The following is a 27,569-nucleotide window of genomic DNA, read 5'->3' on the forward strand; positions in this document are numbered from 1 at the left end:
GGTGTATTTCAACTGAAAGTAAATTACACACAGGTGGAGTCTTGACTTTTTAATTGGGTGACTTCTGACCACAACTGATTGCAGTGGATTGTATTTAGAGGAATCAGAGTATACAAACGCACATCACGCTTTTCAGATTTATATTATCATTTTTGTTTCATTTCACAATTCTGCATATGTTGGATCTGTCATATTAAATCTCCACAAACTTCAGTTAGGTTTGTAAGTCTAAGGTGACAAAATGTGAAAACGTTCAAGGGCAATGACTACTTTCTCACTTTTTGGTACTCTTGAGGGAATGTTTTTAGGAAGTATTAAAATGTAAAAAGAAAAATAACACAAAAACATCCATGTCTTGAATGAAGTATGATGTCATGCAAACATCAATAATTACACAGGTGTAAAAAAAAAAAAAGTCGACCTTTTTGAAAAAGAATCATACAGTGGAAGTGTTCTCATTTCAGCTGTGCCCTCATTTGAAATACAGGTGTTGCAAAAAATAAATAATTAAAAAATTAATTTGAAAAAAAGTGAGATTAGTTGACCCCTCGTGTAACATTACAGTTTTGCACATTTTCAGAGGTGCACCCACTGACTATTTTGGTCCAATTCCAAATTGTGCATTCATAAAGGGCGAGCAAGATTACAAATCATTTTAACCAAATTGGCTCATTCATCTTTTGTCTCTGATGTAGGCATTTTTGCAACATACGCATTGGACTACGACGAGTAGTAATTTCCTGTAAAAACCTGAATTTGGAAAAAAAATAATAATAATTAGGCAGTTGTTAGTGTGATGAAATGTAATCCATCCATTCATTCTACCTTCTCATCCTCACTAGGGTCGGTCGCAGGTGTGCTGGAGCCTATCCATGCTGACTTTGGGCAGAGAGGCAGAAAAATGTAATCACAATCTCTTTTTAAACTGCTTTTCAAATGGGATTCATTTCGTAAAATGAAAAATGTTCAATAAAAGCATTTCCTTTCCTGAAAATCTAACTGTAACTAAGTACTTAAAAAAAATGACAGTTAATTTATGATATAAAATTATAATTATTATATTAGCGAATTAAAAAAAAATCTATTGTGTTATGACATTCTTTAAATGGCCTTTGAATTGATTTATTTTTTGGCATGGAAGAAAGGGATTGTCACTATATTTAAGGAGGTACGTCACTTAAAAAGTTATGGGACCGAGTCATCTTGCTGATGGTGTGTGTACAAGTTTTTGGAAGTTTGGAAAAGACTGATCTAGCTGAAGAGGTGTGCAGAGAGATGGGGGCGCATCAACTCTGCTGGGATGTCAAAGGGCGTATATGGCTTAAAACATTTTCAAAAGACTGATCTAATTTTGATTTCCTCATGTTTGAATGCATGACAAAATCCAGATGTCCAATGGTTTACAGTGATCTGTCTCTCACAAAGTATGAAATGAAAGAACAATAGGTTCATCCGAAGTGAATGAAAAGAGACATTCTTCCATTTTTCTCACATTTTAATGACAATGAATGCATTAAAGTTCCCCGGGTGTACCACACGCATGCTTCCGAAGCCGTGTTTCCTGATGCAATCGGCATGCTAGCGCAGCGTTTTCTCCAGGCCTTTGGTGTGGACCAGCATTTTCAGAAACTGCAGGGTTGAGCAGGTGGACCGCCCGTCCAACATGGTCTCAGCAATGACAACAGCACAGCCTGCATTAAGCGTAAAAATACAACAAACATCTCTTGACAATATTTGCCTGATGCACGGTCCCAAAGTGGCATAATGCTGTCACGTTTTGCTTTTTAAAAGATGGATTTGAACTACATGCTTCAAGAGGCAAACAAGATTTTTAAACGCATCAGATGTAATAAACCCCAGTCCAGTATCAGGCCTATTTAAAATGTGAATTTAAAACAAGATATCTGGACATTCACAGAACATTAAATACGGACTACTTTTGGTTCATTAGAAGAGCAAACACAATTAAATACGGTCTAAAAGGTGGAACATACAATGTCAATATGGCATATCGGAGTTGCACAATTACATTTGATCTAAATGTGTTACCAGATTAGTAATGTCAATATGGCATATCGGAGTTGCACAGACAATTACATTTGATCTAAATGTGTTACCAGATTAGAGGTGCAAGGACCATTTAATACGTTCTGAATGTGGTATATTCGACTGCAGGTCTGAAAATCATTCGAGGCGTGTGGACTGTTAAACGTGGTAAAAATGTGGTCCCTTAGAGGTGCATACAGCCTTACAATTGCATCTTAACATGGTACATTAGAGGCACGTGAACCATAAAATAATTAAATTGCACGGAAAATTACATATGGTCGAAATGTGCTACCGCACATAAGAGGTTTAATTGCTCACACTGGTCAACAAATGTTTTGACCTTTTGAAATCCGTGTCAAAAACACGTTGAGGGATATATGAAGCAATCTGATTAGAATTTGCTGTTGGCCAGTGTAATTAAATATCCTCCAAGTTTGGTACATTAGATGTGTGGAAACAATATTTAATGGTCTAAATAGGGAAGAGAGTTGCGTCGATCATTAAATCCGATACACGTACATTACATTCGAATTTGGAACCTGTGGTGTGAATCCATTTTGGGGTAGTTTGTGGTTGTAGTTAAGTTTGGCGCACCTGTAGGGTGTTGGAGAGTGGTCAGACTTTGATGCAGAGCATTGCATCCAGCAGGTTTTCCGTCTGTTTGATACCGGTGGCAACAAAGTCGTGGCTCTTCAAAAGCAGAGCGTATTCGTCGGCGCTCCTCTGTCTGCCTTCGCTCATGCTGAGGGCCTGGAGCAGCCCGCGACTTGGCCCTGTCCGACCCTCGTCCAAAAAGATCTCACTCAGTAGCAGGCCGCAACCTGCCAGCGTGATGACAGCACGAGTTGACGTGCATTTTTTAACATTAATCCTTACATCCCCAAAGTTGATTATAAGCAATGAAGTCACCAAAATGACAATTCTTGGCTGAAATAGAAAGTAAGGAACCCAACGCCAAAAACCGAAAAAATGGCTGGATCATGGTCTGCACTGTTTTTTTTCCTCCCCCCAAATCCAACACAGGACTCTTTTGCACGTGGACGTACAGAGGATATGTATCCATTGTGCCTGCATTCTGGATGCCTAAACTATACTCATCCAACATATTTGTCATCGCAAGCCAACAAACGTCACAAATTGCTTGAAAAACAATAGCAGTCAAGTGGAGAAAAAAAAATGCTTAACACATGATAAGTATTGCCTACATGACCCCGTCCTGGCTATTTTGTAACATGTTGTAGCCAAAAAAAAATCCAAGTTAATAATTATTTGCTAAAAACAATCATGTTTGTCACTTGAACATGTTGCAGCCAAAAAAAAAGCTCATAATTATTTGCTAAAAACAATCATGTTTGTCACTTTAAACATTAAAATACCTTGTCTTGGTAGTGATTTGCAAATCATTGTATTCTGTTTTTATTTATGTTTAATACAACATCCCAACTTCATTGAAATGGGGTTTTATTTGAGCAGTAATGTTAGCTTGACAAAGTGTGCAAAGTGAAATGTACCTGGTGTGCATGCATCTGAAATTTTGCCGAGCAAGAAGTGCACTTTCTCATCAGACCAGTCATGGAGAATTCTTGAGAGGATGTACAAGTCCGCTTTGGGTAAGGCATCTTTGAAGAAGTCTCCTGTTGGTGTCAAAAGTGCAAAGCATCTTGAGTGTTCAAGACTGTGCTGTTTGATCCAATACATAATAACAATAACAATAATACCTGCGACAAACGTGAGCCTGTCTTGCGTGCAGGGTGGATGGAAACGCGGACTCATTTCAACAACGGCCGGTAAGTCGAACACTGTCACAGACAGCTCCGGGTGAGCTCTGGCGAATTCCAATGCCATTGCACCTGTACAGCCTTGCGAAGAAATATAAGACAATCAGCACATACAGGGCTCTTATGGATAAAATGTTGTGGTGTGAAGTTGCTCCTAGTAGATGAGTGTAAATTTGTACAATTTTAGCAAAAAATAAATAAATAATGTAACTAAGTACTTAAAAAACAGTGACAGTTAATTTATATAAAATTATACTTATTATATTCGCGAATTTTAAAAAAATCTATTGTGTTATGACATTCTTTAAATGGCCTTTGAATTGATTTATTTTTTGGCATGGACGAAAGGGATTGTCACTATATTTAAAGAGGTACGTCACTTAAGTTATGGGACCGAGTCATCTTGCTGATGGTGTGTGTGCGAGTTTTTGGAAGTTTGGAAAAGACTGATCGAGCTGAAGTGGTGTGCAGAGATGGGGGCGCATCAACTCTGTTGGGATGTCAAAGGGCATATATAGCTTAAAACATTTTCAAAAGACTGATCTAATTTTGATTTCCTCATGTTTGAATGCATGACAAAATCCAGATGTCCAATGGTTTACAGTGATCTGTCTCTCACAAAGTATGAAATGAAAGAACAATAGGTTCATCCGAAGTGAATGAAAAGAGACATTCTTCCATTTTTCTCACATTTTAATGACAATGAATGCATTAAAGTTCCCCGGGTGTACCACACGCATGCTTCCGAAGCCGTGTTTCCTGATGCAATCGGCATGCTAGCGCAGCGTTTTCTCCAGGCCTTTGGTGTGGACCAGCATTTTCAGAAACTGCAGGGTTGAGCAGGTGGACCGCCCGTCCAACATGGTCTCAGCAATGACAACAGCACAGCCTGCATTAAGTGTAAAAATACAACAAACATCTCTTGACAATATTTGCCTGATGCACGGTCCCAAAGTGGCATAATGCTGTCACGTTTTGCTTTCTAAAAGATGGATTTGAACTACATGCTTCAAGAGGCAAACAAGATTTTTAAACGCATCAGATGTAATAAACCCCAGTCCAGTATCAGGCCTATTTAAAATGTGAATTTAAAACAAGATATCTGGACATTCACAGAACATTAAATACGGACTACTTTTGGTTCATTAGAAGAGCAAACACAATTAAATACGGTCTAAAAGGTGGAACATACAATGTCAATATGGCATATCGGAGTTGCACAATTACATTTGATCTAAATGTGTTACCAGATTAGAGGTGCAAGGACCATTTAATACGTTCTGAATGTGGTATATTCGACTGCAGGTCTGAAAATCATTCGAGGCGTGTGGACTGTTAAACGTGGTAAAAATGTGGTCCCTTAGAGGTGCATACAGCCTTACAATTGCATCTTAACATGGTACATTAGAGGCACGTGAACCATAAAATAATTAAATTGCACGGAAAATTACATATGGTCGAAATGTGCTACCGCACATAAGAGGTTTAATTGCTCACACTGGTCAACAAATGTTTTGACCTTTTGAAATCCGTGTCAAAAACACGTTGAGGGATATATGAAGCAATCTGATTAGAATTTGCTGTTGGCCAGTGTAATTAAATATCCTCCAAGTTTGGTACATTAGATGTGTGGAAACAATATTTAATGGTCTAAATAGGGAAGAGAGTTGCGTCGATCATTAAATCCGATACACGTACATTACATTCGAATTTGGAACCTGTGGTGTGAATCCATTTTGGGGTAGTTTGTGGTTGTAGTTAAGTTTGGCGCACCTGTAGGGTGTTGGAGAGTGGTCAGACTTTGATGCAGAGCATTGCATCCAGCAGGTTTTCCGTCTGTTTGATACCGGTGGCAACAAAGTCGTGGCTCTTCAAAAGCAGAGCGTATTCGTCGGCGCTCCTCTGTCTGCCATCGCTCATGCTGAGGGCCTGGAGCAGCCCGCGACTTGGCCCTGTCCGACCCTCGTCCAAAAAGATCTCACTCAGTAGCAGGCCGCAACCTGCCAGCGTGATGACAGCACGAGTTGACGTGCATTTTTTAACATTAATCCTTACATCCCCAAAGTTGATTATAAGCAATGAAATCACCAAAATGACAATTCTTGGCTGAAATAGAAAGTAAGGAACCCAACGCCAAAAACCGAAAAAATGGCTGGATCATGGTCTGCACTGTTTTTTTTTCTCCCCCCAAATCCAACACAGGACTCTTTTGCACGTGGACGTACAGAGGATATGTATCCATTGTGCCTGCATTCTGGATGCCTAAACTATACTCATCCAACATATTTGTCATCGCAAGCCAACAAACGTCACAAATTGCTTGAAAAACAATAGCAGTCAAGTGGAGAAAAAAAAATGCTTAACACATGATAAGTATTGCCTACATGACCCCGTCCTGGCTATTTTGGAACATGTTGCAGCCAAAAAAAAAGCTCATAATTATTTGCTAAAAACAATCATGTTTGTCACTTTAAACATTAAAATACCTTGTCTTGGTAGTGATTTGCAAATCATTGTATTCTGTTTTTATTTATGTTTAATACAACATCCCAACTTCATTGAAATGGGGTTTTATTTGAGCAGTAATGTTAGCTTGACAAAGTGTGCAAAGTGAAATGTACCTGGTGTGCATGCATCTGAAATTTTGCCGAGCAAGAAGTGCACTTTCTCATCAGACCAGTCATGGAGAATTCTTGAGAGGATGTACAAGTCCGCTTTGGGTAAGGCATCTTTGAAGAAGTCTCCTGTTGGTGTCAAAAGTGCAAAGCATCTTGAGTGTTCAAGACTGTGCTGTTTGATCCAATACATAATAACAATAACAATAATACCTGCGACAAACGTGAGCCTGTCTTGCGTGCAGGGTGGATGGAAACGCGGACTCATTTCAACAACGGCCGGTAAGTCGAACACTGTCACAGACAGCTCCGGGTGAGCTCTGGCGAATTCCAATGCCATTGCACCTGTACAGCCTTGCGAAGAAATATAAGACAATCAGCACATACACAGGGCTCTTATTGGTAAAATGTTGTGGTGTGAAGTTGCTCCTAGTAGATGAGTGTAAATTTGTACAATTTTAGCAAAAAAAAAAAAAAAAAGTTCATACCTTGAATTTAAAAACAAACAAACAAACAATTACCGTGTATATATAAAGTTGTACAGCCATAGAGAAAAACTTACGAGGCCGTCATGTTTTGTTCAGTTTCCTCAAGTGACTGTCTCACACAAAAGAAAACATGGAATGTCTAAAAGCCCAATTTTTGGCAGGACAATGTCATAGCGATTGATGCAAGAACTTGTGAAGTGACTTTGGTTGTTTCCAAGAAAACAATCAGCTCTTAAATTCAACTCTTATGAGCTGTTTTTGTTGACACCAATATATTGGTCCAAACAAATATACTTCTAGTTTTATTCGGCATTTAAAATGGACATTCAACTGACTAGACAAAAGGTGGTCTCGATTTTTCCATGGCTGCATATACTTTTGATATCTAATTTTATTATGTTTATTCTACCTACAGGTATATCTTCTTTTTATATTTATTGTCATTTTACAATCATGTATATTAATTTCATTTACTCATTTCTAGTAGTTAACTTGTCTGAATTACATTTTTAAATTTTTTTTCTTATCTCAGATATATATCCAAAAGTTACTTTTTTCAAATAGTTTTTATATTAAATTTTTAAAAATCAACATATTTTAACCGTTGTAATGCAAGGTTCTTAGCAGTTTATTAAAACAACAGTAAAGAGTCTTTGCTCATCTCAAGACAAAAGAAAAAGAGATCAGAAAGTGGATTGTCGAGTTTTTTTTAACAATTAAGAAAAAAAACTGAGGACCGCCAATCGCAGCCGTCAAAATATTCTTTTCATCTAGTAACATTGTCAACTTTTGTCTCCATTTTAGGATAAGAAGCTGTACACGTTCTCACCTCCGAGATCACAGGCACTCTTGAAGGCAGACAAGTCAAAGGCTGTTGCCACTGCTTTCCCAGACACTCGAGCGAAACTGTGCATGGCCTTCATGAACCTCAGCTTTACCTCCTGGCTCCTGTTGACTGTGTCCTTAGTGAGCAATTCAGCATTAGACGTGCACAATGAAGGAATTTTAGTACTTCATTGGACTATTTACCTGGGATAAGTTGCCAGACTTGTTGCAGAAGGTCCTGTGGTGCTGGTGGACGCCCTCCTGCACAGCGCTCTCCAGGTGGCTGAAGAGCGGCCACACGGTATCGTTGCAGTGCTCCAAGTAGCCCAGCAGGGAGGATGGCGCCTCGGACAGAAGGAAGCGTTTGGACAGTTCTGTGTTCTCGTACGCCGGAGTCTTACAGTCTGGAAGAAAAAAAAAAAAAAACAATATGAGAGAGGTGAGCTTGTTGTATCAATATTGCATAGATTGCTGTAGCTGTCCTTCTAGTATCGCTTATTCCTTGCGAGTATGACGTGAAGGTGAGAATAGCAGATACACTGAATGCATTATACAGTAGGTCGTTTCATTAACATCTACTGTCAACAGTTTCACAAAACATGAAATGCCTCAAGACCACAAACATTCAATTGTTTGCATTTAATACATTTCCATGACACAGGTGATAAAGAAGAGAAAATGGTTGACTAACTTGAGCTCTTTAACAGTTTTAGCGAAAGGCATGCCTCCAGCAGATGCTCCGTTCCCTTGAGGGACGTTTTCAGCTCGAGGGCCACCTGTGCTGCATTCAACGCCGGTCTGCGCTGGAGCAAGTCAAATAGGCCCAACTTGGAAGCGGTAAACAATGCCTGGAAGAGTTATTTTGGGATTTAAAAAAAAAAATAAAAAATTTAAGAGCTGTTTTCCATTCAATCTTACAACCAAAAGATTGGATGGAGAGAATTTTGTTTGACAATTAGAGACGTTATGTACTTATTTTATCATTCTATTTCTTATTCAATTCTGCAAACAGTATAAGCTACTGCTCCTAGTATGGGCAGCTGTTGGCCAGCTGCTCCTGGCCAACCGGAGACGCTATCATATACTGTAGTCACAAAGGATAAAGACTGTATGCCTGCGAGCATTGTCATATTGTCTCCTGCCAAGTGTTGCTCCAATGTTTTTATTCAAATATGTTTCTTAGAGAGTAATAAAGCCTCAATACCAATGCTATTTTTCAGCCAGTCTATTGCATTTTACATTACTTGTTAGCAGAAAGCCAAATTGACATTTTGAGGGCAAAAGCTATGCGATTGGCTAAAATATACAACATGTACAGTGTCTGTAATTGTCTTTTTTTTTAATGTTTACATTGGCAGTGAACTTCAACTGTGTTTGGAAATGTGCTCAAAGCGTGCACTGGTTCACTCCGACCATTCGGAAATTTGAGCGTTGTTCAAATATGCCGTTCCTGTCTTCAGAGTGAATTTTTAAAGATACCCTTCAGTTACGGCTGTTGGCAAGTCATGTGTACAAAATATTTTAAAGTACTGATCGCCCTCACCTTGGATGCTTTGAATCCGTCCATCAGTTGAATGATTTTCTGTAGGTCCTCTCTGGCTTCTTCGCTGTCCTCACCTTTGTTGAAGGGCCTACTGTTGGCAGTCACTGGTTGTATTTCCTCAGTGGGTCCGGATGAGCAGTTCACCACCTTTAAAAGGTTCACCACCTCTTATAAATGTTTTTTTAAAAAATGTGGTGATTGACATTGCAAAAGCTGACCTGGTGTTCAGGAAGTACCGTGTGCGTGGATGAAGGGGTAGGGAGCGGATGCACTGCTGCTGGCAGAGTTGGGGCAGTGTCGCCATGGCAACTACCTTGTTTGTTGTAAATCTGGTCCAGCTGTTTACAGAAGTGGTTGAGGGGAAAACCCACCACGTTGAGAAAGTCCCCGTGCACATACTCCACCAGCATCCCACCGAGCGCCTGGATGCCATAGCCGCCTGCCTTGTCCCTAACACACACACGCACACACACACACGCAAACAATTCTTTTATTGCTGTCCAAAAGGACCCCAAGTGAACATATTTTCCAAAATAATAGGAAATCATGCTATAATTGTGTTTTTTAGATGATAAGCACATTTGTAAACAATAAGATCTTTTGTTTTCTTTACTTGCTGCAAATTGAAGCCAGGTCTAGATCATGTCCAAACAGGTCCTACTTGGGATGATCTTTATGTAAATAATGTCCATAGTATGATACTGAATAGAATTATTCTGTTTCTCTGGAAATGCATGTTTTTTTTAACATATTTATGAATAAAAAAGATCTTGTCTTCTTCACTTGATGAAAAACATATTTCCACATATTTCTGAATAAAAAAGATCTTGTCTTCTTCACTTGATGAAAATACAAAATATAAGCCAGTTCTCAATGGGGTCCAGATAGATGCCACCTGGCATTATTTGTATGTAAAATTATCAATAGGATGAAAGCAGTTAAGCACAGTGACATCCAGAAGTCCAAAGTCATGCCTATGTTTACATGTCCCACTCACATGGGTTCACCGCTGTCAATGTACTCCCACAGCATACCCTCAGAGAGGTCGGCGAACTTCACCTTAGTTTCTTCATAGAAGTCAATTATCTGGTAATCCTCGTCATCTCAGATCAGAAAAGGATATCATGGATTGTTATGCATTTCATAGTAAAGGGGTATTACAATCAGCCAGTCTTACGTTACATATACAATAATAGCATTATGCAAAACCCAGAAAGCATTCGATCCTTTCTATCCTTTTGAAACAGAACCCATCCATGATCAGGAACAGCTTATCCTCACGAGGATCGCGCACGTGTGCTATAGCTGTCTTCGGGCAGTAGACAGGGTACACCCTGGACTGGTTGCCGGCCAATCGCAGGGCACACAAAGACCAAAAACCATTCACATTCACACTCACACCGAGGGGCAATTTAGAACTGTCCAATCAACCTGCCATGCATATTTTTGTAATGTAGGAAGAGTACCTGGGGAAAATATTGCAACTCCAAACAGGCAGGCCGAAGCCCAGAATCAAACACTCCATCTGTGCAATGTGAGACAGGTGTGCTTGAAACAGAACCATGTGAGGTATATTGTACTCTTTGGACTATAAGTCAAATTTATTTTCATAGGTTGTGGGTCCTGTGATATATACTCAGGTGCGACGATGAGTTCGCGCTTTCTGAACCCAGATTGCTGTCTTTTAATGTTTTAAAATGTCTAAACATTGTTAGCATTTCTGATTGGAAAAAGTAAATGAGAGGAGTTCCATGAGCCTATGAACCGACAGAACGCATGCACATCGAACCGGATCAGTCAAACCGAATTGTTTTTCAAAAGCCTTTCACACCTAGTGTGTATGTACATCGACTCCCACAGTGGCAAACAAGACGACTGACCGGAGAGGCAATGAAGTAGCACAAATGATGATGATGACGACGAAGTGTGACTTGCATCCAAAAGAGCATGCATCAAGTCTGGGAAAAAAAAACATCGTGTTTATTTTATTCATACAACGGTAAGTCGATCTAGTAATTATCGTGACAGGCCTGCTGACAACAAACCAAGACGTAAAAATCCCTGCTGCCTTGCGATACATTGTTAACAACTGTTAGCATGTCGGCATTTGCTAAATTATAGTATGAAAAAGTATGCAACAGCAGGGCATGATGTCAATCCCTTACCGATTTGACTTATTGGCTTTTCTACTCAGATTTTATCAACTGTGATTTGAAAGAGTACTTGATTTGTGGGCATGAAGTAAAATCCTTCTTTGTGATTTTAATAATCGGGCTGCTCCGTTGCTATGTTAGCATAACAACTCATGACGTTTGCATTTTAACTAACATTGTAAGATTTGGCACAACAGCACCAGTCCCTTGAATCACCTAGAAGTTTCGGAATTAACTTTATGGATCCATGCACAATGTATGCATGCTGGCTGTAAGCATTGTTTGGATTTTCATTTTGCTGTGGTCAAAGTAATTAAATGAACAAGGAAACTAAAAACTTAAATTAAAATAGTTCTACGGGGCCAGCCTGCTTCCCCACAAGTGTATACCAGGTTACAGATTAACAAAAGGTGGCAGGGAATTTTTGTCATTATTATTCTTAGAGTTTAAATGGAGATCTTGGGTTCGATCCCCGGCTCCGGCCTTCCTGAGTGGAGTTTGCATGTTCTCCCCGTGCCTGCGTGGGTTTTTTCTGGGTACTCCGGTTTCCTCCCACATCCCAAAAACATGCATAGCAGGCTGATTGAACATTCTAAATTGTCCTGAGGTTCGTCCCTGTGTGCCCTGCGATTGGCAACCAACCGGTTCAGGGTGTCCCCCGCCTACTGCCCGAAGACAGCTGGGATAGGCTCCAGCACCCCTTGCGACCCTTGTGAGGATAAAGCAGATCGGAAAATGGATGGATGGATGGCGTTTAAATGGGTTATGTGTAAGAAAATCATGTGCCCTGCTGCATCACTGAAAGCCACTTACTTGGATTCTCATAACAGAGCACGATGGCGACGCCTGTGAAGACACTGTGCTCTTTACCACTCAAACTAAAACAGGAGAGAATTATTCCCGATATATTCATCTATCCTACCTTTTCAAAATAGACAATAAACTTTACCGTGAGAGCATCCTGTATGCATCCTGTTTGTCACGGGGCTTCTCCAAAATCATGCCATCGACAGTCTGTGGAAATATATTTTAAATAAAAAATACAATATACCTTTATACACAAAGAATAAAGGTTGATGAGATGTTGGGTGAGGAAAATAATGAGCATCAAGCACCAACCTCCTCTGGGAACAAGTAAAATAGCACTGACTGAAAAAACACACTTGCCACAATAGTGTCCGCTCCGATCACGATGTCTGGAGTTTTAAGGTGATTCTAAAACACAACACAGTGGGGGGTGTGGGGAAGATCCCGTTAATGTTGTTGTCCAACAAGTTCCACAGTATTAAAAAATATGCATTTGTAAAAAGAAAGGCCGTCCGCAAAATTTGTAGTTGATAAAAAGACATGTATATGAGGAAATGTACTACGGAACCACCTAATTATGATTGAACTCACACAGGGCATTCGTCTTGCCACCTCCAGTGCTTTCTGCTTGGCCGTCTCCACAGCGTACTGCTGGGGTGCCTTGAAAAGTCGCTTGTCAAGAGTTTCTTTGAACCAGGATGGGACCACCTCAAAGCGCAGTCCCTAACATGAGGCAGAAGATAGGACATGAGAAGAGACAATGCACATTGTCACAATGTTCATCCAGACGCTTACAGCATTGCGAAGGATCTCCAGTCGCCGCGGGGATGCGCTGGCCAACACAACCAGTTTTCCAGCCAGTTTGGAGATGACGGGGTTCAGTACCATGGTTCGTGGTCCACTTACAGCTGCCTTTACAGTACAAGGACACAATGAACAAGACATGTCAAAGAACTATAGTTGTACTAATAAACCAAACCTGTGTGTGAAACAATATGCACAGTATATTTTTCATTTACCAATTTAAGACCTTTTCACTCATGCAAATCCTGTCTTCATAAAGATTTAAAAGCACAGTTTTGGTTGACATTTGGTGTGTATATATAGTATAGGCAAACGTATATGACGTGTATATGTGCACTACATTTTCGGTTTCCGTGTTTAAAACATGGTAAATACTTATTTAAGACTCATGCTGGTTTTCAACCGCAATTACGACATTATATAACAAAACAATTATAGTGAATTACACAATTTGACGTGTTATACAAGTTGTGCCTAAACAGCGTTGTTCTTAATTAAGCATAAGATTTATCAAAGAAGCTGCTTGATGCGTATTTTATGTCGCTAAATGCGAGTAACCAGTTTCGCTCCTTCCAAAAAGGTGCAATTTGCAGCAAACTTTAAGACGTCAAAATTCGCTTTCTGGTTTATTTTGTTGACTCCTGACATGCATACAAAAAATATCATGCTCACCTAATGACAAAACGTAGAGTTGTATTGAAGGAGCATGGAGACGGCACGTTAAAATTAGAAATTTTAATTCCCCTTTCCACACTTCAAAATCACATTTTTTTAAACATTTCTCCTACCTCTGGGAGACCGGAACTTGACAGTGAAAGACGTAACATTACGTGATGACGTAGCACGCTTGGCGGATTGGCCAATGAGACGATTGCTACGTTGAAAAAAAATAAGAGACGCTTGATACGTTTATTGAGTTACAGTATACGTACTTTGTATTGCCCGTTTTCTTATATTATGTACGCGTTTCAGAGAATGGATGGAAAATGATTTATTAATATCCGAATTTGTAGATGCAGATAGTTTTTGCTCTTTCTCGGGAAATGACATTGAAACAATATCTCATTTATTCTTTGACTGTATGACCACTCAGACACTGGTCTGATTAAATGGGTTTTAAAGCTACTAAAACTCCCTATACACTTAATCTGAAAAATGTTTGCTATTATCTGAACCCAAGTGATGACAACTTAATGATCAAAGCTAATGCCTTTTTCTCATTCTTTATGCCAATTATTTCTTCACTTATAATTTTCCAGATTTCCCAGATTTGAGCCTTTCCTATTGGAATTGAAATCCCTATGAAAGCAATAAATTGTTCAAACTGTTGAATGTCTTTTCCTCATGAACCCTCAGTTGTAATACTGTACCTGTATATCCAAAGACGATTTACCTGTATTACTGTGCATTTTTATTTTTTTTCCACTTACTGTCATTTTAAGGGATAACTTTAACAATGAAATATAACTGATAATTGATGTACATATATTATATGGGCGGCCCAGTGGTTAGCGCGTCGACCTCACAGTGCAGAGGTACTGGGTTCGATTCCAGCTCCAGCCTTCCTGTGTGGAGTTTGCATGTTCTCCCTGTGCCTGTGTGGGTTATCTCCGGTTTCCTCCCACATTCCAAAAACATGCGTGGCAGGCTGTTAGAACACTCAAAATTGGCAACGGGGGCCAGTGCCCCTAGAGCAGATTACCACGACACGAGTGCTATTTTCGACACGATTTATATTTTCAATGTAAAATCACAAAACGAAACAAGCCCCCAACAGTAGCATTTTTAAGTCTAATTCCTCTTCACTTAAACATTTAACGTTAAAAATGAAAAGAAAAACTGACATTACATCATATTTCTATATGAAAAAGAAACACATTTATCCAGACACAGAGAGAGAGTCAGATGATGATAGTGGTGAGAGATTTGAAGAGGAGCAAGTTGAAAGCACCAGAGAGGGAGAGACAGAGGACACGGGCTTTATTTTCAGAGCGAGGACTCAGAGCAGGAAAGGGATACAAATGAAGATCCTGAGAATTAGGAAGATGAGACTGCAATAGAAGTGGAGTGTGAGACACAGACAGAGGATATTTGCGCTTCCACAAGCACTGGACCATCAGGTATGTGATGCTGAAAATAACACTATCCTGTTCTGTGTGTGGGTGCGTGTGCGTGTGTAACTTTTTTAGTATCCCATTTTAATTTTAATTTTTATTTAACAGGAACAATATATAAGACATTGCCTTCTAAAATTTGGATAATTATATGCATGTAAAACATTTAGCTTCAGTGTATTTGCAATTTTAGTCTCTGGTCAGGCTTGAGAATGTATTAATTTATATTTATTGAATACAATAAAAACTAATTAATACAATTAATAAATAGCATCAATCAATACATTTTAGACACTTGTATATGTCTGAGTGCCTCAGCAATCTAAGTGTACCGGGTTAGTGTATATGCTGTGTCCATGCAGAACTTGTGTTTACATTTATTTGGTTTGTCTTTGTCCACAGACATCAGTAGATGTAAAGAGGACCCGCCAATGCAGCCAGAGCTAAAACAGTTTCCCAGGACCCTGATGGGGGACAGGAGAAGGATCTTCAAGGCAGGCTGGTACCATATCCACCCCTGGCTTGAATATTCTCAACAGATGGACTCGGCGTATTGTTACGCTTGCAGATATTTTAGCCCTCCTGATACTGTTTTTTTTCTCATCACTGGAATGTTATGACTACAATGCTTTCAAAGCTTGATGAAATAAAAAGTCAAATAATATTTCGAATCTGTCTTTTTAGCCCTGGGTTGAATGTGCCCCTCCATCAAAACCCCCGGCCCCAGCCCGGCCCCCTCAGTGAAACTGATCTAGAACCGCCACTGGTGGGTAGGCAACTCTGGTCCGAGAGCTGCAGCCCTGTTTGTTTTACAAGTTTCCCTCTTCCAATACACCTGATAGACAGACATAGATTCTGTAGATGGAAAGTGATAGAGATACATAAAAAAGATAACCAAATCAATTCTCGTGGAAAAGAGGCTGCAGTTTTCAAATCATGCTTAAACTCAATTTGCCTCTCACAAGACATTTATTTTCGATTGTGCAAAGTACGAATAAATAAGGGGGGAGGGGGGGGGGTACAACAGCTTGTTATTACATTGACAAGATTGCCTAAAAGCACATTTTTATGATTTCATTAGTTACCTGTATCTGGCTCAAAATAAATACTATTTCTTTTTCTGGGAAGTTTCTCAGAATTGTCCAATGAACGATGATTGTAATAATGCTTTGCTCAGGATGACACAAGCATCTTAACAGAATGAAAGTCAACATGTCGCCACAAAGTCAGTAAGGATAAAACAAGAATACCCACACCCCTGGGCGGCACAGCTGTGGGCGGTGTAGGTGTTTCAACAACCACACGTTTTCTGCTTTTATCAGTATCATGGTTACAGCACAACCGGCCTATATCTCTCATTAAAAACACAGCCTTGTGGAAATGATTTAACAAGTGCATTATTTTCCAAATTTTATGGGATACAGTTAACCATATAGTTCCATTATTTCCATTCCACAATGAAAATGTGTTGTTGTGCCGTTCATTTATATAATTTTATCATAGTGGAATGTATCACAAGTAATTTAATGTAATGTACACTGTCACAAAATAAATATGATGTTGATTGGTTCCAAACCCTCCTTTGTGAGTCATGAACATTGTCTTACAAGTGCCCGTGCTCATCATTGCTGTTGTTGTAGGCTTTGTCCTGCACCGCCGCCATGGCAGCCACCTCGAAGCAGCCCACCGCCTCGCCCTCGGGAGAGTGGCCCACTGGAATGCAGTCGTAGCCTTTGCCGGCCGAGTTGACGCCCTTACGATTTCGCACACCGGGCTGGTACAGCTGCATGGCCGGGCGGTCCTGCAGAGGTGGGTGGGAACAAACATGAGGGTCATACGATATCAAAACATGCATGAGTGCGGCTACTTCATACGCAAAGACTTTGCAGACCTCCATGAAGGCCAAACACTCCTAATCATGTATCTCAGGCCCACCTCTATCATTTGAAGAATCAATCCGATTCCACTCTAGTCCTGTAAGTGATGGCAAAGTAAATGCAGCTGGCTACATTTTAAGCAGAATGGCGCCGTGAAAAGATGAAATCAATTACTTAATCCAAACCATTATTCGCATCTGCACTACAGTACTACTAACTAGCAAACAAAGAGTAGCCCCATTGCTATCAAGTGGTTACATAACACTGGTTTGTGTAAAAAATAAATAAATAAACAAGAATGATACATATTTTCGAGGTCTTTTTTTTTTTTTTTTGCACTGAAGACAGTAGTGCCATTCATTTTGCCCCATATGTTCTTGTTTATGCATTTTTGGGCGACGGATGTGGGGTATGCAGACCAGTGTAATGTATGCTTTCCCTTAGTGGCTCTGTAGCTATTTAAAAGAAAAATGTGGCATATGAAAGAACCAACCAAACAACCAATGAAAGCTCAGTTTCCACCGAGTGGCTTGGTTCATTTTGCTTTACTAACAAACTAGCCTTTCAGGTTGGTGTTGCAAATATCTGGCTAACTTTAGTTGGCACAGTGCAAATGGTCTGAATACATGTCTGGTATAAAAGGAAACAAATCTCGCTGTCTGTGAAGGCTGAAATTGTCTCTCACTTTCGAAAGGGAGTCTCGCAGACCAAGCTCAGCCGAGACTACGAATTGGTAAAGTCAACAATTTCTACAATCATGCATAATGGCAACAAAATCATGGTAGAGTTTGAGGCCAAGAGATTGAAAGATGATCATAAACGGCTTCGGGGCATGGCACATCCTGAACTGGAGAAGGTACTTTTCATTTGCTGACTGAACGTTTTCAGAGATGAAGCAGGAACTCGAGACTTGATTGTTTCACGTCTAATAAAATCGTTTTTTCTTCATACTGTATACTCGTATTTGTAATTGACATGTTTAAACTGTATTTCATGTTCATAGTTTTAAATCTATAAATGTTCAAACTGTATTGCACATCATAGTTGGCGGCCATTTTATTGGAAATGGTTACAATGAACTACCGTTATAACATACAAATTCGTTATGTGCCTCGAGGTACGCTGTAACGAGGTTCGGCTGGAACAGAAAAAAAAAAAAATCTGATGAACCCCTCGCATGCTCACCTTCTCGCTCACCTTGTTTCGGAGGCGCTCCTTTCTGTTTGCCAGCTCGTCCCTGTCCTCCTTCATCTGCTTGTCGCCGCTGTCAGGGCAGAACGTGTAGGTGTGGTGGTGGGGCTCCTTCTTGGCACGGTCCTGGCAATAGCCCTTGCCCCACTTGGTCTCGTCTTTGCGCCGTGCGAACTTGTCAAAGTCGTAGTGGTGCCTCTGACGCTTCCTGTCATCGTCTTTCCCGCGATGCTCCTTGTCTCGCTGTCTGCGGCACTGCTGCTGCTCCTTGTCACTCTCAGGCTGACCTCTAGTGAAGAGACTGCGGATATTGTACATTATTGTATCATGCATTTTTGAAACCACTTTTCCGCATTGGGCTCGTAGGGTGAGCTGGAGCCTATAGCAGCTGACTTTGGATGTAAGTGCGGGTACGTTCAGGCCTGGTCACCAGCTGACCACGAGGTACATATCGCTGGTGTTGGAATTATATTTACTTAGCTTTATAAACATAAGACATAGTTTTGTCATGATCCTGTCTTGTTTGCTTTTTGTTTCAGTCTCCAGCTGACGAGTGGGCGTTCCCTCACGAGTCACACCTGTCTCGAATTTGGCATTCTTACCTGCCTGCTTTATAAACCAGGCCACACCAACCACTGCCTGTCGGATTATTAGCCTTGCTCACGACTCTGTCTCCAAGTGCTTAATTCACTAGACGTTACTGACATTTTGCATAAAAGCCTCTCACCACGTTTTTCATGTATCGCCGAGTATCTTTTCATGCAAATTTCTTTTGAGACTGAGGCATCACAAATGTACTGTATGAGCTGGACCAGATCGTTCTCCACTTGCGTAAAAGTCCTGCGACAGCTCAGGACGTTTTATGTCACTGTGGTGGGCTCTTCCATGTTTTACGCCACCCTGTGCGGGGAAAGAAACATTGCAGACAAATATGGAGTGACTTAACTGAGTGGTTATGAAAAGTGGCTTTGTTCTAGGATGCCAACAGGACTCCGCCGAGAAGGTGGTGGACAGATGGAAGGTGGCCAAGCTGACATCCATCATGGCAACACATTCCACCTCCTACATTTCTCTACAGAGTTCTTCAGCTGCTCCTTTAATGCCAGAACTTTTTCTCAGAGAAGAAATGAGTGCTACTGCAAGTCATTCTTGCCCACAGTACTCAGACTCTATTTTCATTCAATAGCCCAATAACACACACACGCAAGCAAAAACAAGGACAAACACTTTCAATGGCACTTCTGTGTAATAAAACACAAGTTGCAATATATGTTATGTAATGCAATGTTGCCATTTTAACGTAGTTATGCTTTCTAACACTTTCTAAAAAACTTTTTCTCTCATCGGATTCATTAGATTTTTTTTTTATTACATCCAATGCCTTTTAAATTTCTGGGACTCATGTCTTTTGCTGCTGTAATCAATGAATCTCTCTGCTGTGGGAGCAATAAAGTCTGATTTCATTTTCTATAGCTCACTAGTATTTCTCCTCTTTGCAATTACTGGTGGGGTCGCACACACAAAACAAAGCCATACAAATGGGGAGTTAAAATACAAAGCTGTATAGTCACAGTTCGGTGTTCACCAATTCACCTTTATTTTTATTTTTTGGCTACCCTCAGTTAAATGCAGAAAAACTCACTTATTCCTTGTTTTTGTGCAAAACAATTGGGCAAAAATATGACTTTGCCACAATCTTGTTGCCAAGGAACTATGCTAAAATAAATTGAGCCGCTTCATTTAGACAAAAGTATTACGTTGCCACCATCATGTGGCATTTGTAGTTGGTTATAGTAGTGGGTTTTCGCAAACTTGGCCAGGCCTCTTGTATCCCCATGAATTGCCAGAGTTCAGTGTAATTGCTTTGATGCTCACTGACCTGAAGGCTCAAGCAAGCTTTACTGAAGGCTCGCATGAGGCAGCTTTAAGATGTTTGAATGCTGAGGTTCCACTGTTAAACAGCGATTTAGCGGTTTATAAATAATGAACAGATAATTTCTTGCAGCAGCAGCAGCATCGTGAATGTGTGGTTGGTTAGCCCACCTGCCTCACAATTCTGAGGTGTTCGTATCCTGCCTGTGTGTAGTCTGCATGTTCTCGCCATGCTTGTGTGGGATGTCCTAATGTTTGGGACATACTGGTCCCGAAATTTAGCCTGGGGATTTGTGATGGAGAGGCCCTCAGTGCACACAACCAAAGGCCGCATGGCGAGACCACTAGTACATTGCGTTACAAATTATGTATTACGCAATGATAGAGGCTATTCTGATCTCCTGCGAATAAAGTCAAATAAAGAATTGGTAAAACTTCACAAGTTCAGAAAAGGCTGGCCAATTTTAGTCTGGAATGGACTTGCCGTTTGGGAGTTTTCCCGAATTTCCCAATGGCCACCACCAATTGCTTCCTCCCACATTGCAAAAGGATGTATGTTAGGTTCATTAGGCATGTACGCGAGTGTGACTGGATGTTTGTCTGCACTCTGCAATTGGCTGGCGACCAGCCCAGCGTGTTCACTGCCTCTCAGCCAGATGGGACAGTTTCCAGCTCACCAGCAACCCGAATGTGGACAAGAGGTACGGAAAATGGATGGATGGCATTTTTAAATTGACGCTCTTTACTTTTCCTTGGAATCCTTGAACTTCATCTGTCCACTTGATTTTTCCCATTTCCCCCTCTCCAATTCATTGGCGTCACTTTTGTGCTTCAGGCGGTCTGATTCCACATCATCGTCCCTGTCGCTCTTCTTCAGCAGCTGATGAAGGAGCATCATGAATGAGGCGACGGGTCACTTCAAGTCAGGAGATGCGTGCACAGCAAATTATCACCTTAATTTTGATGTCTTTATCAGAAAGTTTCTTCTGCTTCTCAGCTTCTTTCCGTTTGCGCCTCTCCTCCTCACGTCGCTTCCGTTTCTCCTCCTCGCGCTGTCGCTTCTTCTCGAACTCTCGCCGTCGCCGCTCCTCTCGGATTCTCTGTAAGGACACGAGTACTTTGTCATGTTTTTCCCATTTAGGAGATGTCATTTTTTTGTTTTGTTTTTTCTCTCTCATCATACCTGTTTCTCCATTTTCTTGTTTCTGATGTACTCCAACAGAGGTGTTGTCCTTTTGGCTGAAATTGGACAATGAGGATATGTACACCTTCATCAGGCCATCTCTAATAAGATCCAAAACGTCTTGCTTCACAAAGACAACAATGCCCTGTTTTGATTGACATTGGTAAAGTGGTAAACATTTAATATGTTGTGATCCTCAGTGGAAAGCAAATCACTTGCCGGATCCCACTTCTGATTCCAAATTGTGATGGCAACTTTGTTTAGACGAATCAATCGCACGATTCCCATTTCTAACACTAACTTGTGATCGCAAGTTTTTGGAAAAATATATATTTTTTAAAAACATCACAGAAAACTCACAAGCAGGATCTAACTTCTGACACCAAATTATGATGGTGGGTTTTTAAAACAAACTTCCTATCTGGATCTCACTTCTGACAACAAATTGTTTTGGTAACATCCATACATCCATTTTCTAATCCTCACGAGGATGGCAGATATGCTGGAGCCTATCCCAGCTGTCTCCTGGCAGTAGGCAGGGGACTGAAGTGGTTGCCAGCCAGTCGCAGGGCACACACAGAGACGAACAACCATTCATACTCACAATCACACCTCGGGACCATTTAGTGTGTTCCATTAACCTGCCATGCATGATTTTTGGATGTGGGAGGAAACCGGAGTACCCGAAGAAAACCCATGCAGGCACGGGGAGAACATGCAAACTCCACATAGGAAGGCCGGAGCCAGAATCAAACCCTGCACCTCTGCACGGGGGGGGCTAACCAGTCAACACCGTGCCGCCCGTGATGGTAACATTAGAGGACAAATCAATCAGCAGTCGATCTTATGAGACTGAACTGTGACAGTAAATTAGAATACAAGTCACGAATGGGAAAACACTTCCAACACTGAATCGTGATGAAGAATTTGGAAGAAAATTTCTGACAACAAATCATAATGTAATCATTTAAATCCTTTGGGGATCCCAGTCTCTTACACTGAATTGTGATGGTAATTATATTGAAGAAAACTAGCAAACAGGATCCCACATCTGATGGAAAATTGTGATTGTAACATTGGAAGACAAATCACTGAGCGTTCCCACTCCCGACACTAAATTGTGATGGTAACATTGGAAACAAGTCAGTTTGGGGATCTTACGAAAGAAACTAAGTATAAAGCACAGTCTTATTATTTTTGACTCTCACATACAGGGGAAGGGACAGCAGGGGGCGGCATTGCCTCACTTGCCTACCCTGATTGTACATGAATACAAGTCACGAATGGGAACACACTTCCGACACTGAATCGTGATGAAGAATTTTGAAGAAAACTTTTGACAACAAATCATAATGTCATCATTTAAATCCTTTGGGGATCCCAGTCTCTTACACTGAATTGTGATGGTAATTATATTGAAGAAAACTAGCAAACAGGATCCCACATCTGATAGCAAATTGTGATTCTAACATTTGAAGACAAATCACTGAGCGTTCCCACTTCCGACACTAAATTGTGATGGTAACATTGGAAACAAGTCAGTTTTGGGATCTTATGAAAGAAAATTTGTATAAAGCACAGTCTTATTATTTTTGACTCTTTATATACAGGGGAAGGGACAGCAGGAGGCGGCATTGCCTCACTTGCCTACCCTGATTGTACATCCTTGCAAGTGGTACCTTTATGAAGAAATCTCATTTGTATGAACCGACCTCTGAGACCACATGATGATAGTTACTCAAAAGCTTACCTATAAGCTCCTTGGTTTTGGCCTCGATTTCCCCCAGGAGCGTCTCAGGGTTGGCCATCGACTTCTCCTCATCACAGGAGTAGTTCTCCAAGAAGCGTTTATATTCCGGGTCTGAGGGAGGATGTGACATTCAAGCAAATGTCACAGCACGGGAATGTGAAATCGAACAAAGCAATTTTGTTTGCATTTTGAAGTAGTATCACAACTGTAACAGTGCCAGAGGCCTAATATTTGATTGTGGGATCCTGTGTTGCTGTGTAAAACCACTCACAGCTGTCTTTGTTGGGTCCTGTGAAAAATCACGGTTAAAATCACGGTGTTACAGTTCTGATTGATAATTCACTCTTCTGTTACCTTCCTCGATACTTCCAGCTTTGGCATCTTTCTTTTTGAGCTTTTTTTTGGAGACTTTCTGGAAGGGGGCAAACTCTACCACAGCAGGGAACTCCTGACCTGTTTGGGTGTCAAAGATTCAGTCAGAACTTTCGTCAGTGTATTGAGTATCATTTTCTCACAAACTCTGGCTGGCCTCCACTCAAATAGATGCCATGGATCAATAAATCGCAAGTCCACTTGAATAAATAAATGCAACAACTCAGGAAAAATACAATGTAACAATAGATGGAATTCTCTGAATTATGACATATTCCACCATGAGTCACTGCTTTCAGTTCATTTTCATATTCGTAACTGTTGTAAAAGTGCAAAACAAGTAAACCACGGTATAACAAAAGCAAAGAACCGATAACATTTCTGGCCAACGTGCAAACCATTTCAAAATGCCTGACAGAAACATAACAGAGGATGCTGGCAAGCTTCTCTTGTTTTTCATGATAGCCAGTAGCAATGTATGCATGGATCAACGTGTTATTTATGTTAGCATCTGGATGGAAAAATTCTTTCAATCCTACTCCTCAATAAGGGCAACTGATAAATTGTACTGCAGCAACCGGCACTCTTGCCCAAAGTCAGCTGGCATAGGCTGCAGCTCATTTTATGCCCATCATCGTGTGAGCAAATACAGAATTTGTATTCGAGGGCTGAACTGAAAAACTGTACTTTGATCCATTCCACCGTTTTGCCCTGTGCTTTAATTAATAAGAAGACTCAGAGCGTTATTGTAATGAAAAAAGCGGTCACCTTTGTTGTCAATGAAGACATAGCCATCAAATCTATCTCTGAACAATAGGATATCGTCCTGGTTTTTAAAGTTGATGTAGGCTCTGGAGAACAAATGTGGGTACAGACTACGGACACAAAGGAGGAGGTCATGAACGGAAATAATGATAATACATATATATATTTTTGGGGAAAAAAAAACGATTTATATTGATACCTTGGATCAGCAGAGAAGAACTCAAAGTAGTCAAAGGAAGGAAGCGGGCTCAGATGTTCCTCTAACTGCTCCTTGGTCAGGTGAGGTGGGAGCCTTCGAATGACCACCTATCCATCAAACACAAAACGGTTACTTATTTTTTAGAGGGGAAATTCATGATTATAATAATGCAAACACAAAAAAACGATGCGTGTGCATGTGTACATAACTGGAGCGTGCATCTCTCCAATAAAAGACCATTCCTTATACACACACATACATATATATATATACATGTGCATACACTACTTACAAAAAGTTAGGGATATTTGGTTTTTGGGTGACATTTCAGGATGAGCCTAAAATGCATTCAAACCTTTACAGGTGAACTTAATGTGACCTTCTCTAAGCTTTTGCACATGTCCAACTGTTAAATGTTTCTGTACTTTTTGCACAAGTTGCTGTTCTCTAATGAGGAGCTTAAGAGCGAAATTCACAACAGGTGTGTGATCCTTGAATCGACCAAGAAATGTCCTGGTTCAATTCGTGCTGCTGTGTAAACAGTCGTCCTCATCATGCCGTTCACATTTTGACACCTAACAATGGATCAATGCTTCGAACAGGATGTTCTCAGGCAGAAGTGGTTGTGACCAATGCCCTGAGAAACCGGATGATGAACGCCACTCAACTCCAAGTACATTTAAGGGAGGTGAGAGGCACCCAAGTGTCACCTCAGACTATTCGAAACCGTTTACATCAGTGTGGTCTGCGTGTGAGACGACCTGCAAGGGTACCTGACCACACCATCAGGCATCGTCTTACATGGACCAGGGAGCATTTACGCTGGACGAGGGACCAGTGGGCCTCAGTGCTGTTCCCTGATGAAAGCCAATTCATGTTGAGCAGAAATGTTGGCTGTCAACGATATTGGAGATGTCAAGGAGAGCGCTTTGCATCAGCCACTGTTCTCACCAGACGAGCTTTTGGTGGTGGCGGTGTTACAGTGTAGGCAGTTGTGTCCAGTCGGTTCAGAACTGCCCCACACTTTGTGAATGGTACAGTGACAAGGCCATACTAGCTGAATAACATTATGAATGCGGTGATTGTGCCACTACATGAACAACACGGGCCTAATTTCATCTTTATGGACAACAATGCTCTAGCTCATTGAGGTCGCATAATCAGGGAACGGCTGCTATTAATCTTTGTTTCTGTGAAATGTTTGAGATGAGTAAATCACTAGTGCATCCTTCGACTTTGTTGTGTGAACTGTGTACATTTTCAATCAATTTCGCCTGAAAGCCAAATATCTCCAATTTTGTGTGTGTGTGTGTGTGTGTGTGTGTGTGTGTGTGTGTGTGTGTGTGAAGAATTTGCATTTTTTTTATGTGAATCACGTCTCTAAAACGTTGTTTTAATGAGCACATTACTTGATCCTAAAATCACATTATATAACAGAGTAGAAGAGCAGAGTTAATATTTTGATGCAGGTGAGCCCACTAATTAAAAATGTAAAACACTGCGTTATATGAGATTGTTTGGGAGAAACAAACGTTTCTGTGAGTCTCTGTCCGTGGTGCTGAAAGGCCGTCCGCCATGTTTTCCCACACACCGTAAACAATAACAACACTGGAGGTTGCAGGCCAAACGACATCGTTACCTTCGTAAACACCTCTTTTTTGTCTTCTTTCTGCTTGGGAATATTGTCCTGGTCCCCCGAATTGTCCCTCAACTTGATCTTCAAGACCCCTTTGTCCTTCGATGCCGTCATTTGCTCCTTTTCAGATTTCATCTCTCTCCATTTCCCTGTGCTGAGAGGACTCTGTCTGCGCTCGCAGGTCGCTCGCGAGAGGACACGAGCGTACCGTGAGAGGTGAGAGCGAGCCCAATTGGCCTTTTTCATTTGTAAGCAATTCGTCATGAAGATGAAATTAAATAATTTCTTTCCTTTTTCATTCGTAAGCAATTCGTCATGAAGAAGAAATTACATAATTTCTTTCCTGTTTGTGTTCTTCATCAAGGCAAAAAACATCAAATGCATTCAAATGGAAATAAAAACATAATATAAAAAAATCTACGTTCTCTTTCGTGACCAAGTTATCATAATAGTCACTGGTTATTGTCGTTGCTGCCGTTAAAGTTAAAAAAGGTAAATAAATAAGCAACAATTAATGAATAGAAAAATAGATTTCTCATTCATTCTCTGATCCACTTATTCATGAAAAGAAAGTAGCTATTTAGACATCAAATAAAGAAATAAATCTGTATTGGTAAACCCGCAAATGGAAATAGGGAAGGTATTACTGTATGGTCATTGTAGGCTGCGCGTTTGGGCTTTCATCCTGATGGAACTAAACTCAACAGTCTGACCACTGCTCTCCCTGTTAATTAAAAATAAAAATGCATTTGACATGCTTACTAAAACGCGTATTGAAATAAATTAACCTGACATGTATGCTTATGGAATGTAGGAGGAAGTCGCTGTAGTCTCAGAAAACCCACACAAGCACAGGGAGGACATTCCCTCGCCACACATCAAGGTCAGAGCTGAGAATTGAACACCCATACCCAATGCAGCTATGCTAACCACTTGCCTTCAATGCTACCCTTTAGTGATCCAGTGAGCCAAAAAGTAGTCTGCGCGTTCTAGAGCATTTCCTGTTTGATTTCCAGTGCTCTGGAATACTTTACTCATGGAAATTAAATACGGTGTCTTCATATAAAAGCTTAATACCAGACTTAAAAACTATTTGTAAAGCGCTTCCTCCTTCCCCCAACTTCCTCGGCTTGGAGACGGGGATTGGTGACGATGACCCAATTGGATGTCGCTGTATAGATTCTGCCCGACTCATCTGGACAAGATCCGAGGTGGACCACCTACTTGAAGGCGCTGCTATTGAGACTTTATTGACCAACCAGTTTGGGCTTTGAGGAGGACCCAACTCTGCGAACACATCGTCCTACAGAATTGCGTCTTATTAAATGGACCGTTACATTATTCTAACTCACATTGTAGAGGGCCCAACTCGGCATGCTTTGCTGCCTGGTCATCCTGGATTGGAGATTCCTCCATCGATCTCAAGGCTTCTCATTTTTCCACTGATGTTTCTTTTTCTTGGTGTTTTTCCTTACCTGGGGGTCATTTTTTTTCTGCAAAAATTGCTGCATCAGTGCTATCACAAAATAACCAGCATTTTTTCTGTCT

The 27,569-nt window shown here is 40.7% G+C and overlaps 3 protein-coding genes across 6 annotated transcripts; all 3 read right to left on the bottom strand.

The window, feature by feature from the left end:
- Positions 1–1,458: 1,458 nt before the first annotated feature.
- LOC109510217 (N-acetylserotonin O-methyltransferase-like protein) lies at positions 1,459–3,937 on the bottom strand. Its single transcript, XM_019860386.1, has 4 exons — positions 3,768–3,937; positions 3,561–3,683; positions 2,644–2,870; positions 1,459–1,691 (listed from the first exon to the last, which is right to left on the bottom strand). Exons 1-3 carry the CDS (start codon positions 3,892–3,894, stop codon positions 2,665–2,667), a joined length of 456 nt encoding a protein of 151 aa, XP_019715945.1. The 5' UTR covers positions 3,895–3,937; the 3' UTR covers positions 1,459–1,691; positions 2,644–2,664.
- A 546-nt stretch (positions 3,938–4,483) lies between these two features.
- asmtl (acetylserotonin O-methyltransferase-like) lies at positions 4,484–13,917 on the bottom strand. Of its 3 annotated transcripts, none has more exons than XM_019860385.1 (16): positions 13,851–13,917; positions 13,054–13,170; positions 12,850–12,981; positions 12,619–12,666; positions 12,401–12,465; positions 12,265–12,329; positions 10,296–10,401; positions 9,535–9,748; positions 9,299–9,445; positions 8,447–8,603; positions 7,960–8,159; positions 7,760–7,892; positions 6,656–6,796; positions 6,449–6,571; positions 5,601–5,827; positions 4,484–4,716 (listed from the first exon to the last, which is right to left on the bottom strand). In XM_019860385.1, exons 1-15 carry the CDS (start codon positions 13,887–13,889, stop codon positions 5,622–5,624), a joined length of 1,893 nt encoding a protein of 630 aa, XP_019715944.1. In that variant the 5' UTR covers positions 13,890–13,917; the 3' UTR covers positions 4,484–4,716; positions 5,601–5,621. The 3 variants fall into 3 exon arrangements, with proteins under 3 accessions (XP_019715944.1, XP_019715943.1, XP_019715942.1); XM_019860384.1 differs by having other exon boundaries at positions 9,299–9,463; XM_019860383.1 differs by having other exon boundaries at positions 9,517–9,748.
- A 2,756-nt stretch (positions 13,918–16,673) lies between these two features.
- Positions 16,674–26,232, bottom strand: upf3a (UPF3A regulator of nonsense mediated mRNA decay). Of its 2 annotated transcripts, none has more exons than XM_019859924.1 (10): positions 26,025–26,232; positions 24,386–24,492; positions 24,190–24,296; positions 23,404–23,502; positions 23,050–23,160; positions 21,300–21,355; positions 21,070–21,216; positions 20,863–20,996; positions 18,239–18,545; positions 16,674–16,977 (listed from the first exon to the last, which is right to left on the bottom strand). In XM_019859924.1, the coding sequence occupies exons 1-10, from the start codon at positions 26,154–26,156 to the stop codon at positions 16,780–16,782; spliced, it is 1,398 nt and encodes a 465-aa protein (XP_019715483.1). In that variant the 5' UTR covers positions 26,157–26,232; the 3' UTR covers positions 16,674–16,779. The 2 variants fall into 2 exon arrangements, with proteins under 2 accessions (XP_019715483.1, XP_019715484.1); XM_019859925.1 differs by having other exon boundaries at positions 18,251–18,545; positions 26,025–26,231.
- Between the last annotated feature and the right edge of the window lie 1,337 nt (positions 26,233–27,569).

This window comes from Hippocampus comes, unplaced genomic scaffold (assembly GCF_001891065.2).
Source record: "Hippocampus comes isolate QL1 unplaced genomic scaffold, H_comes_QL1_v1.1 scaffold39, whole genome shotgun sequence".
Lineage (NCBI taxonomy): Eukaryota > Metazoa > Chordata > Actinopteri > Syngnathiformes > Syngnathidae > Hippocampus > Hippocampus comes.